The sequence below is a fragment of the Acomys russatus genome, chromosome 18 (assembly GCF_903995435.1).
Source record: "Acomys russatus chromosome 18, mAcoRus1.1, whole genome shotgun sequence".
Classification (NCBI taxonomy): Eukaryota; Metazoa; Chordata; class Mammalia; order Rodentia; family Muridae; genus Acomys; species Acomys russatus.
The window spans coordinates 9,827,437-9,840,909 of NC_067154.1; the positions used below are offsets into that span (position 1 = coordinate 9,827,437).

At 39.7% G+C, this 13,473-nt stretch overlaps 1 protein-coding gene across 2 annotated transcripts in view; it reads right to left on the reverse strand.

The window, feature by feature from the left end:
- The window catches only part of Ppp2r2a (protein phosphatase 2 regulatory subunit Balpha), a 56,879-nt gene that overhangs the window by 11,514 nt on the left and 31,892 nt on the right, over nucleotides 1–13,473 (reverse strand). For both annotated transcript variants that reach the window (XM_051160755.1, XM_051160754.1), the window contains exon 4: nucleotides 2,110–2,275. In XM_051160755.1, the coding sequence (XP_051016712.1) occupies nucleotides 2,110–2,275 (166 nt within the window). The remainder of the gene's footprint in view (nucleotides 1–2,109; nucleotides 2,276–13,473) is intronic.

Consider the following 13,473-nt stretch of genomic DNA (forward strand, 5'->3'; position numbering starts at 1 on the left):
ATGGTTGAGTGGTTAAGAGCACTGTCTGTTCTTCCAGAGGTCCTGAGTTCAATTCCCAGCAACCACATGGTGGCTCATAACTATCTATAATGTGATTTAATGCCCTCTTCTGGCCTGCAGGTGTACATTCAGACAGAGCACTCATATATTTTTTAAAAATTTGTTTTTGTTTAGAAAAAGTGTAACACTATGAAATGAACTGCCATGAAGTAGACCTTGTACCCAAACTTGCAATCCCAACCTGGGGAAGCTAACACAGGAGGATCCCAAGTTCAAGTGCACCTAAGCTAGAAGCAAGTTCAAGACCAGTATATGAAACTTATCCAGAATCTATGTCCAAAAAGAAGAGGAAAGAAAGAAGGGAAACTGGGTGTGATGATTCATGCCTTTAATCCCAATACCCAGGAAACAGAGGGAGGCAGATCTCTGCAAGTTCCAAATAAGCCTGGGCTACGTGATAAGCCCCGTCTCAAAATTAGGGGGCTTGGGGAGGACCCATCCTTGGAGACAGAATTAATGGTGGAGTTCTTGCCTCGGTTAAAATGTGTAAGGCCCCAGGTTCAATCCTTTGTATTGAAAAACAAACACTCCAAGACAGGAACTCTACAATGTATAACACACACACTAGGCACATTTGTTTCTAAAAGTTAAGAAAAAAAAAGTATAATCATGTATTGCCTGATTTTGGGGGGAAAAAAAAGTCTGAATGCTACTTGAAGTACCTCAGTTTACCACAAAAATTTAACTAAGAGAAAAATATGTCCCTGAAGAGGCATGGATCAGGAGTGGCAATACATTATGGACTGCATTCCCATAAGTTCAATGTAGTAGACTCCAGGGCATAGTGGGGAATCAAGGACTGTGTTACCCTAAGTGGTCATGAGTCTACACTCTGCAAATAGAAAGGTGTAAGTGCTAAGTGTTGCTTCTATTAATAGTTAGATGAGAAAATGTGACACTGCTGCTAACATGTGTCAGCCTCAAAAGAGTTTTAATCTAAATTTTTATAGACCATGCCACCCAGAGCTCCAAATACCAACCCTATCTCTTTAATCTCAAAGTCTTGATGCCATATTTTTAAAAACATTTATTTATTTATTAATTACTATGTATATGTGAACACCTGCATGCCAGAAGAGGCCATCATATCACATTATAGGTGGTTGGGAGCCACCATGTGGTTGCTGGGAATTGAACTCAGGACCTCTGGAAGAGCACACAGTGCTCTTAACCTCTGAGCCATCTCTCCAGCCCCCAATAAGTCATATTTTATAGGGGGAAAATCATTTAACTTTTTTTTCCCATGTGCATTGGTGTTTTGCCTGCACATATGTTTGTGTGAGGGTGTCAGATCCTCTGGAACTGGAGATAGAGATGGTTGTGAGCTGCCTTTTGGGTGCTGGAAACAACCTGGGTCCCCTAGAAGAATAGTCAGTGTTCTTAACCGCTGAGCCATTTCTCCAGCCCCAATCAAGGCTATCCTTGAACTCACAGTAATCCGCCTGCCTCTGCCTCCCAAGTGCTGGGATTAAAGGTGTGCGCCACCACGTCCGGCCAATCATTCAACTCTTAATCTGTCACACAAGTCTTCAAATTTTGGCCCACATCTCACACAGTTCTAATAACCCTCATTAACAACTTTCCTTATATAGGTATAGTTAATATGGGAAGTATCTTCTTCCAGCCATGTGGCTTGTAGAACAGAAAATAATAAAAGCTAATAGAAATCACGGAAGAAGGGTACTCTCCTAGAGATCATCTTGGCACAGAAATCATCCCCCTGCAGAGTTTGGAAAGGAAATGAACATCTTCTGAGCACTGGTTCTGCATGCCAAGGCACCATGTTAACATACATTCCCAAGAGTACTGTCTACAGACACTGCTATTTTTATGTAAGCCAGTAAGGAATATTCAATATTATTCAGCATCAGCCACAGGAGGCAGGAATACAAACCAGCCTAAATAAAAACTGGTACCCAAGAATCTGAAACCTGCACATAAACAATGAAAGAAGCAAAAGCAGTACACTGTACACTCTAAGGAAAGGGCTGTGTCTTCTATAGGACATGTTCTCATCTTGGTACCTGAAAATAGACGATACACACTTACCGTTGGTAGACAATAAAAACTGGGCAGCATTTTTCTGGGGTAACCACCTAATTTTGTTGATCTTCTCCTCTATTTCTAAGCTTTTCAAGTAGTCAAATTCTGGCTCATGGCTCTGGAAGGTGCTGTAAACATTGTATTCTCCTCTGCTCTGAGACTGGATTTTGTTCTACAACAGAAAAAAAAAAATATTTGGACTATGTTGAGAAATATATTAAACCACAATCAACTTAACAGACTTTGAAAATTGTAGGTAAGCCCACTAGGCAGCTCTACCTTACACACTACTACACTGTTTTCTGTAATTAAAAGTCCTTCCAGGAGTAAGAAAGCTTTACAAAGAATAAGAAGGAAACATTTTGCAAGCAAGCGTCATTCAATAGGGAAACAGTGGACCAAGTACAGACTGATTTGATTAACTTGCATATTAAGTAGCATGGCCGCACTGCTAAAGAAGAACTCTGAACACCCACAATAACAGATGCAGACCAGCTAAAATGGAAAACTCTGGGAGACACTGCTCAGAAACCCATTTTGTCTGACGTTATCTAATATGATGATTAGTCTTCCTTGTCCTTTCTGAAGCTCCCTTTCTATATATTACTACTGAAAAACTCTTAAGAACGGGGTTCTCATAAATCCAAGAACCAATGTGACCCCTACTACCAATAACTTTGCTAGCAATTAAGTATCTGTCAGCAGCCTGGCAATGCCTGCCTGAACCTCTGCTACACGGCTTCTTCTCCTGAGCCCTGATCACAGAACAGTGGTGCTTCCCTGGTTCACTCAGTGCCGTCTGCTGTTTAATTGAAGGGACTAGAACTGAACACTACTTGTGAAACACTTGAGTGTACTAGTATAGCCTAGCAAAAGGGAGAATTATAATTACATTTCCGAGTTCATCTTGTGACCTATTACACAATTAGAACACTTTCATGGAAAAAATGTAAATTTAATTCAAAAGACAACCTTTGGAAAAATAGTTTAAAGAAAAATACAATGGTATGAGTAGGCAATTATTTTTAATGAAAACCAAATTATCAACTGAAATGTTTACAGTTAGCAAAATAGCCTGTTCCTAACCCACATTAGAAGAATAGTTACACTACACTGGAAAATAAATGCTTTTTTAAAAAAAGATTTATTTTTTTAAATATATATTTTTATACAGTATTCTGCTCCCATGTGTGCCTGTACAACAGAAGAGGGCATAAGAAGAGGGCACCAGATTGCACTATAGATGGTTGTGAGCCACCATGTGGTTTCTGGGATTGAACTCTGGACCTCTGGAAGAACAGTCAGTGCTCTTAACCTCTGAGCCATCTCTCCAGTCCCTGGTTTGTTTTTTCTAATGGCATAATCTAGACTATTCAGTCAGTTATTCTTGCACACATCAATTATTAGTGGGTGGGTTGGCCAAAACTATTAAGACTGCAGAATGTACCAAGAATATACCCGCCCTGGGAGTGTGCTGGTGTGCAAGTCAATCTCAGTGTTTGTACTCCTGCTGCACTCATATGGGAAATTCCGTTGTTTTGGTTTTTTTTTTTTCCTGTATACTCAAATATCACATGCTGTCACTCTCCCACCTAAATTTACCCAACCATCCTCATATGAAATAATAAATAGAACTACAATTGATTTATTATTGTGAATACTGTCTTAGCTTTTTAAAAACTCATATTTAGACAAGGAACAACAGTATACAGTACTATGAATACCTAAGGCTTAAAGGGGAGATCAACAAAATCCCATGTGTCAGAAGAGACTCTTTAAAGTACCCAGTGTACAGAATGAGAAGCAAGCTACCCACTATATTTAATAAACACCACAAACCTATAAAAACAAACACTTCAGAAACAAAGCCAGCATACCATTCTAAAGATTCCTCAAAAATCACACAAGACCCACACATGATCAATTTCAATCTATTATAAAAAGCTCCCAAGACAAAACCAAGGAGCAGTTGGCAGCTTCAGTCTAAAAGAAACACTTTTTCCCCCAAGGGAAAACATTTTCCCAGAGAAAAATGTATCTTAAGGTTCAAAGGAGCCACATGCCACTACACTGCAGAAGAGCAGTGAAGAACCTCATTCCTGACAAAAAGACAGCTCAGACTGTAAAGTGAACCTGCAGCCAGCTCTAGGCTTTCCCTCCAACATAAGAACCTGCATAGAGCTTAAGTGACCATGGCAGCACTGTTCTCTACTGGACCCAGGACAGTGAACAAGTATGAAAAAAGAAATTGTCTTGTATTCAACACAGGTAAAATTCAGACGGTGGCTTTCTAGGTTTTGCTTTAAAACAAACAAACAAAACAAACAAACACACAACAACAAAACAGCTCTCCTACAGCTCAAGAGAATGATGATGCATTCAAAAATGCTCTGTGCTTGACTTTCTTGCATGGTCTTTTCAAGTCCCTTTTTCTTAGTTTGCTACCTTTGATCAGAAGAATCTATTTTCTTCACCAGCTCATTTACAGGTGGTTTATCCTCAGCGCCTGTATTAGTATCTAGCATACAGCAAGCCTTCAGTCAAGATTTCCAGCTGAGCAGTAGCAGCCAGAAGAATGAATAAAAGGTGGTGCTAGGAAACAGCACATGGAACCGAAAAGCCTTGGCAATGTTCCTCTATTCATTCATCCATTTTTTCAGCGTTTAGGATGGGTTTATTGGTTATTTTCATGAACTGCAGCACTGAAAAGTTCAAGGTCACCCATATATATTTTTTAACATCTTACACACTTTAGCAGTTCTAAGACTGCATCCCTCAGGAGTAGGAGGGTGTAATGATGGAATCTCAGGCGGAGGCCCAGAGACTAGCAACAGCCTCACTACCACAAACACAGCCATCCTACCCCTTTCCTCTTTCTCCCATACCAGGACTTCAGTGGGCTTATCTATTCTTTTAGCAACTTTAACTGTGAATAGCCACATGACCAGTTAGGAAGAGATAAGAGGACAATCCAGATACAGGAGGCTTTCAGGGCACAGACAACCAGAAAGGAATCTCCTTCATCAAAACATAATATAAACAGCAAATACACAAAACAAAGAAAGTAAACTCAAAGCAACAAGAATGAAATAGCAAGTCACATAAGGAGGCAGGCCCATCAGTAAAAGGAGAACAGCAACTGAAACTTGCAAAGGTCCCAGTTCTGAAAGGAGGATCAGGGCCAGCTTGGTCTACAGAGGAAGTTCCAGGACAAACAGAGCTACACAGAAAAACCCTGTCTTGAAAAACAATAAAAGACTAAAGCAATATATGACCATGAAGTCAGCTTTACAGAAGATCTAAGGAAGAGAACAACCAACCCATCTACAAGGCCACAGAAAGAATAAACCATGTGCTGGAAAAGATTGCTCAGCCGTTAGGAGCACTTGCTGCTTTCCCAGAGGACCAAGGTTCAATTCCCAGCACCCACATGACAGCTCACAACTGTCTGCCATTCCAGTTCCAGGAGACCCAACACCCTTACATAGACATACATACAAGCAAAACACAAATGCACATTAAAACACACACACTCACGCATGTATGCACACTAGAGTAATAGATAAAAGAGACAAAGAAAACACCAAACACTACAAATGTCAGAAGCCACTACATATTCTTTAATAACTTCTGAATATTAATGATCTCAATTCTCGGTTCAAAAGCCACAGATTACAGCTAGATCCAAATAGGGGTCCCATCTATTTGTTGACCCCAAGAAATGCAGCCCCCCCCCACTACTTCAGGGTAAAAGAATGGAAAAACTGTTTCTATCATTTCCAATCATATAAGAAACAAGCAGGTGTCACTAACAGCTGATAAAAACAGACTTCAAACCACAGTTAGTGAGAAAAGACAAAGGCCTCTTCACACTGACTAGGGGGACAATCCATCAAGTGGAGTATGAGTCTGAAATGACACGTCCCAAATACAACCACATGCCCACTTTCATAAAACTGCAGGTGTAAAGCCACAGACAAACCCCAGCACAACAGTAGTAAATGACTTCTAAAGCTCACTTTCCACAATTGACAGGTCATCCAAACAAACAAACAAGCAAACAAAAAGAGAAATATTAAGAATTAAATCACAGGTAGGCATGGTGGCGCATGCCTTTAATCTTATCACTCAGGAAGCAGAGGCAGGCAAATCTTTGTGAATTTGAGGCCAGCCTAGTCTAAAAAGTGAGTCTAGGACATCCAAGGCTACACAGAGAAACCCTGTCTCAAAAAACCAAGAAAAAAGAAAAAAAAATAATTAAATCACATTATAGGCCAAATAAACTTAATAAACATTGATAGAACATCCATTTCATCTAAATGTTGTAGAATATACTTTTTAAAGCAGCCCATGGAACTTTCTCACATAGCTATTTAAGTCAGAAAGCAAGTCTTTTTTTTTTTTCTTCCCTGGAGGGAGGGAGGTCAAACAGGGTTTCTCTTGTGTATATAGCCCTGGCTGTCCTGGAACTTGCTCTCCAGGCTGGCTTCAAACTCAAGTGATCCACTGGCCTTTGCTTCCCAGGGTGCTGGGATTTAAAGGCTTGCAAGTCTTAACAAACACAGGAAAACAAAAAATAATTCATGGCATTTTATTTGCTCACAGTGGAGTAAGATACAAAGTTAACAGCAAGAGAAACTCTTAAGAGATTTAGAAGAGGGAGGCAAAGGCAGCCACATCACTGTGAATTGAGGCCAGCCTGGTCTACAAAGAGAGTCCAGGACAGCCAAGGCTAACACACACAGAAAAATGCTGTGTCAAAAAACCAAAAGAAGAAGGAAGAAGAAGGAGAAGGAGGAGAATTATTTCCAGGTCATTTTTATATGAAAACAGTAACCTATCTAAACCTATGTGACATGATGATTAAGGCAGCCTTAGTTTATAATTCGAGGCGCCTATATTAACAAGTTAGAGAATTCGCTCAATGATGCACCTTAAAACTCTGGAAAAGGAACAGCAGGTGGAAAGAGATGGTGAAGAGCAGAAGAGCTTCTGATAAAACAGAAGCAAAACAACAATACAGTCAGCCAACCAAAGAGCTAGTTCTTTGAAAAGAAAAAATGACAGGCAAACCCTTAGCCAAACTAACCAAAAGAAAGAGAAGACCAAAGTTAATAAAATTTAAAATAAAAAGGAATCTATTAGAGCAGATGACAACAAAACTCAGCAAGCTGTTAGGTCCTACAAAGAAGAACCCTGTCTCAAAAAACAAAGACAACAATAAAAAATCTCCCAACTAGGGACTGACACAGCTCAGCAGCAGGCTGCTTCTAAGCCTGACAACCAAACCAAAATTCAACTTCCTTAAATCAATATGGTGGAAAAGACCTGACTCCCCCAAGTTGTTCTCTGATCTTCACATGTGCACATGACATGTGTATATACACACACATCCAAAAACATACTGTGGTAGTCTGAACAAAAAAATGGCTCCCATAGGTCCATGTTGGAGTGGGTGTGGCACTGTTGGACTAAGCGTGTCTCAGACTATTCAGATGCCTGCGCCATGCCCACCTGTACACTGATGTGCTTCCCACCATGAGGAAAATAAACTAAACCTCCAAACTGTAAGCCTGACCCAATTCTGTGTTTTCCTTTCTAAGAGTTGTTGGCCAGGGTCACAGCAATAGAAACCCTAACTAAGACACATAGCTAAACAAATGACAATTTCTGTTATGATGATGGCATATACCTTTCTGTGGGGAGATATAGCCTTTTTGTTAAAGTGATGGAGGGGAAGGGGGAGGAGGAGGAGGGGGAGAGGCAAGAGGAGGAAGAAGTAGTAATAGTTAGTAGTAGTAGTCATCGCCGTCGTCGTAGTAGTCATCTCCCAACCTAGACCATTTAAAAACAAACAAACAAACAAACAAACAAACAAAACCACTAATGCTGGGGCTGGAGAGATGGCTCAGAAGTTAAGAGCACTGTCTGCTCTTCCAGAGGTCCTGAGTTCAAAGCCAGCACATAGTGGCTCATGACTATCTACAATGAGATCTACTGCCCTCTCCTGGTGGGCAGTCATACATGCAGGCAGAATGTTATATACATAATAAATAAATTTTTAAAAAACAAAAACTAATGTTTTTCCAACTAGTCCATAAAATAGAAAGACGACACATTACCAAAGTCTTTTTATTAGTATCACCTTGACACCAAACCCAAAGGTGCAACAACAATATACCACAGACCAACCACCCTGATAAGCTTAGAAACAAAATTCTTAAAAAAAAAAAAAAAAAAAAAGGGGGGGGGGGGGCAGGACACGGATGGACACAAAAACAAAAAGTTCAAACTTAAAAATCTTGCCACCTGAATGAACTCAAAAACACATAAAACAGATCATCAAGTTGATTTCATTCCAGATATGCCAAGGTGGATGGCTCAACATGTATAAATCAATAAATGTTATGAAATGAACAGAAACCACATGGCCATCACAATAGATGCAGGGCTTTTGACAAATTCAACTTTCCTTCATAAGACCTGAAGATAACTGGAATAGAAAGAATATTTCAACATAATAAAGACTACATAAGACAAACCATAACCAACATTAAATGGGGGAAACCCCAAAGCATTTACAGTAAAACCAGGAATAAGACAAGGGTGTTCACTCTCTTCACTCCTATTCAGTACCGTAAGGCACTAAGAGAACCAGGGGCTCAGTGGTTAAGAGTGCTAGCTGCTCTTCTAAAGGGCCCGGGCCTAGTCCTCAGCTCTGTAACTCCAGTTTCAGGAGATTTAACTCCCTCTTCTGGGCTCCACAGGCACCAGGTATATACATGGTGCACAACATACATTCAGGTAAACCACCTATAAACAAAAAATTTTAAAGACAAGAAAACCAAATAAAAGAAATACAAACAGGACAGGAAGAAGTCAAAATATACCTAAGAGATCCCTTTGTACAAAGTAACAGGATACCAAATTAACATATACAAATCACTAGCCCCTTACATATTGGGAAAAAAAATTCCAGGAAACAACCCCACTCAATTGCTTAACACCATGGATGAAAAAGCCTTCGAGAAGCTACTACTTTGTAAAAATATAGTTTTTTCTTTAATAAAAGGTAATTTTTTGGTATAAAAATACAATTTTAAAACAACGAGTTTGAAGGAAGGTACCCTGAATGGTTGGACAATGCTATGCCCAGAAAATACAGGTTATGAAATGAAAATCTTAGTCCAAGGTTTGCTCCTTTCAAGTCATAGCCAGAGGGGCCCCAGAAGGACCCAAAACAAGGCAGGCTATTGTCATTGCTCTTGGTTAACTAGAGGAAAAGACTCTATTGACAAACACCACAGGCTGATTGCAAGACAGAGAAATAAATCTGGAATGATGGAGAAACTTCCCCACTGGCTAGCTTCCATAGAGGAAAGGTGCTACACAGGCTGCTGGGCAAGAAGAGACATCAGTGTTCTTTTTCAAGACAGGGTTTCTCTGTGTAGCTTGGCTGTCTTTGACTAGCTTTGTAGACCAGACTGGCCTCGAACTCATATTGATCCGCCTGCCTCTGCTTCCTGTGTGCTGGGATTAAAGGCATGCACAACCACACCCGGTTTGACATCAGTGTTCTTAACTAGCACTGGACCCTGCACACTACAACACTGATCTTAACAAGCAAGATGTGCCCACTTACCACAGTAGAATGGCTGTTAAGAGGTAACCAACTACTTTGTAGTTGAATTTAAGGTCTATGCTACAGGAGATAATTCGTATCTGGTGCTATAAACTTGACCAGAGGCTCATGGCTGAAAAGGTCATAGGCTGAAGGTGGGGGTGGGGGGGGGGAGGGTGGGGGGTGGTCCTATTATGTTTTTTGTTGTTTTTAGTATGTTGTTTGGTTTTTGTTAAATGCCCATGCTGTCAAACTGCTTCCTAAATGTTTATGTTCATAGATTTCTTATACTCAACTTCAGCCAGAGAAGCTTCTTTTTGCAGTGGGCACCTTTCAAAAATGCAGAGACTAGCAACCGATCACAACACTAAGAATTAAGTGACAATGAGTGTTCAGACCTAAATATATTAACTTCCTTACCTTCTCCTCAATAAATATCCCAGAAAAGATGGGAACAGTGTAACAGCCAGGAGTCGGGGAAGAATGCTGTGAGACGTGCTCTGGACAAGAGCAGGCTGCTGCACTAGTGAATGCACAGAATTGGTTACCTGCACAAGACTTAAACAAGGGTCCAGCCAGACAGCACCCAGCATGGATGGAGAGGGGGTTTAGGAGGGTCCACCCCTAGCTAAAATCTACTGGCAGTTGGTGAAGGGTAGGGAGGGAGGAGTGGACAGTGGTGGGTTACCCAGAGCCCAGTGGACGGCTCCTCCCTCGTGAATATATATGGGTAACACTAACTAGTTTATAAAAGGGAGGGACGGGAGGGAAGGAGACAGAAGAGAAGGAAGAGTTACAGTGCAAGGCAGAAACAAATGTTCCGAGTATGTGTAAGAATGAAAATCTCAAGAAATAAGCAAAATATACTTGTTAAAAAAAAAAGAAAGAAAGAAAAAACCAACTGTAGTGGCACTGTGGTAAGTGGGCACCTTTAACCCCAGCACTCAGGATACAGAGGTAAGAAGATTTCTGTGAGTTCAAGGCCAGCCTGGTCTACAGCTAGGTCAGCTAGAGTGATGGCAAAACAAGACTCTACCTCAAAAGAAAAGAAGTCGCTCCAACTGCTCATCTCAGCTGAGCATCTAAGGAAGCAAGAAAAACCATTACAAACCAAAAGGCAGCCCTCCGAGCTTCTAAAACGTGTAGTTATCACCAAAAAGGAAACTTTTTGATAGCTCCTTTGTTGTCAAAAGTTTAAATTGTAAAAATAAATTAGAAAGCTAGGTAATCTATTTCAGGATACACTAGAAGGGTTTATCTACCACACCACGGCTGTGACAGCCACAGGAAAATTTCTCTTTACTTTTGTGCCTCAATTTCCCTATTAAAATAAACAATATAGTCAGGTGTGGTAGCACATGCCTTTAATTCCAGCACTCAGGAGACAGAGGCAGGTGGATCGCTTTGAGTTCGAGGCCAGTCTGCCTGGTCAACAAAGTGAGTACAGGCAGCCAAGGGTACACAGAGAAACCTTGTCTCCAAAAAAAAAAAAAAAAAAGAGCAAACAATATATCCCTGTTATGGACTTTTTGGGAGATTTAACCTAAAAAATTAGGAAAAGACTATCTTTCTTTTTCCCAGCAACACATTTATGCTAATATAGATGTGAATCCCTCAGATCTTCTGCATTCATAATCACTGACACAAACCTAAAGCTGTCCCTTAAGACACAGCTTAAAGCATGCAAAATTAATTAGTAAAACACATCAATGAATACCAACAAGATAAAGCTTTAGGGGGAAAGCCATCACTGTTGCTTAACCTGTAACTTAAAAACACATTTTATACTATGTAATTCTCAAAATAATGCATATAAACAAATTCAAAGAATCCTTTTCATATCATGGAGTCATTACCAAAAAGTTAACCATTCTAATTTCTTCCTAGAACAGTACTTATTTAAAATAGCGTCTTTAAAAAAAGGAGCATTATTCATTTCTTTCTACGGGAGGTGTGCCACAGTCTCATAAGGAAGCTAGAGAAACCTTCCACTGTTTGCGCCCTGAGGATCAAGTTGTAAGGGTACCAGGCTTGGCTGAAGGACCTTTACCCACTGAGCTGTCTCACCAGCCTGAAACTACACACTAGACTCAATTGTGGACTTAGTTTGTGACACTCTTACACTGTTTAAGCAATTTCCCTCCAGTATGTCAAGTTGTTACCAATCACTCACTGGCCCTTTGAGAAAGATTCTAGAATAATACTTTGACAACTACTAAAATCAAATAAAAGCAATCATTTGCCCCAATTTGTACTAAATTCCTGCCCTTTTTGCATCTCACTTGACTTTAAAAACAAATTAACACCTCAGAAGGTGGAAATTACTTCATTCTCATGCAAAGTATTTCCAAGATAGCTTTTAGCTGACAGCTTTCACTTTAAATAGCAGTGACCTCAGTGAGGAGCTGGACCTCCCACCCCAATGGAAATCTTGTATGATTTAATCTTTGTCCTCGAGATTAAATACAGTAATTAAAGTTAATTTTTAAAGTTTCTCTCTAAACCAGTTATAGTGGCACACACTCATAATCCTAGGGCTTGGAAAGCAGAGCCAGAAGACCCAGGTCAAACTCTGCCAAATCCATTGCCGGCCTAGACTATATGACACACTGTCTCCAAAATAATCAAACAAACAAGTAAATAAATGTTTTTTTTTTTTTTCAGGGGCATTTTGAGGGGATCTAACACAAAAGGCAGGGGGGAAAAAAGACATGCCAAAAGTTCTGGAGATCAGCTGTTCTATTTCTAACTTGACATTTTTATTTGTAAAGAAAGGAACTAAGTCCCATTCTACCTCATTTTAAAGATAATTACATTCAAGTTTCTACTTGTTTGAAATTAAACCAAATGGGCTGAGGATGTGGCTTCTAGCTCTCCGGAAGTAGAGGCAAGGTCATCAGAAGTTCAAAGCCATACTTGGCTACACAGTAAGTTCAAGGCTAGTATGAGCTACCTGACACCCTGGCTCAAAAGAAATCCAGAAACAGAAAACTGATTCAGCCTCCCTTCCCACCAGATGATTCTTTGTCAGGCAAAAGCTGGAGTCTTATTTTTCTTACTTTCTTCCAACCAAATGGTCAAAGTAAAAGGAGACATATTTAGTGTTTGTGCATCTTCTATTCAGACACTATTAATCATTTCTTTTAAAATTAAATTACCTACCTCACTGGGGTGTTGTGAGGATTAATTCATTAGTGTTTCTAAAGCACTTTGAGATCCTCAGGTCAAAGGCGCTATAGAAGTGCAAAGTAGTCGTATTATTACTAGATTCTTTGCTTATTTAAGGAATTTTACAATCCTTTAAAACCTTACCCTGTGTTTTGATTTAGACACTTGTAAAATCCTGCAATTTATCAACATTAAATTCTTTTGAGTATGTTACAGATAGACAGGGACAGATGTTTCAAAGCCAGTTAATTGCCTTAAAGGTTACACCTTGACTGGAGTATAAGCCTGGAAGCATACAGTATGACAAACTGTCCATACAAAATTCTTATAAGAAATCCTGTCAATCTGATTTACAAGTGTGCATAAGTTATAAGAAAAAAAATTGGAATGTCCTTAACCATAGATTCTGTATTAAAAATTTTTGTTTTTTAAAGGAAGAATAGGAACAGCATCCCAACAACTTATTTTAAAAGCTATCACTGTGTTGACACATTAATTACATTCCCATCTGGGCAAGAGCAGGCAAACATTTAAGACTTAGTAAGTAATTGTTTTTGTATGAACTGGTCATAAAATAATTT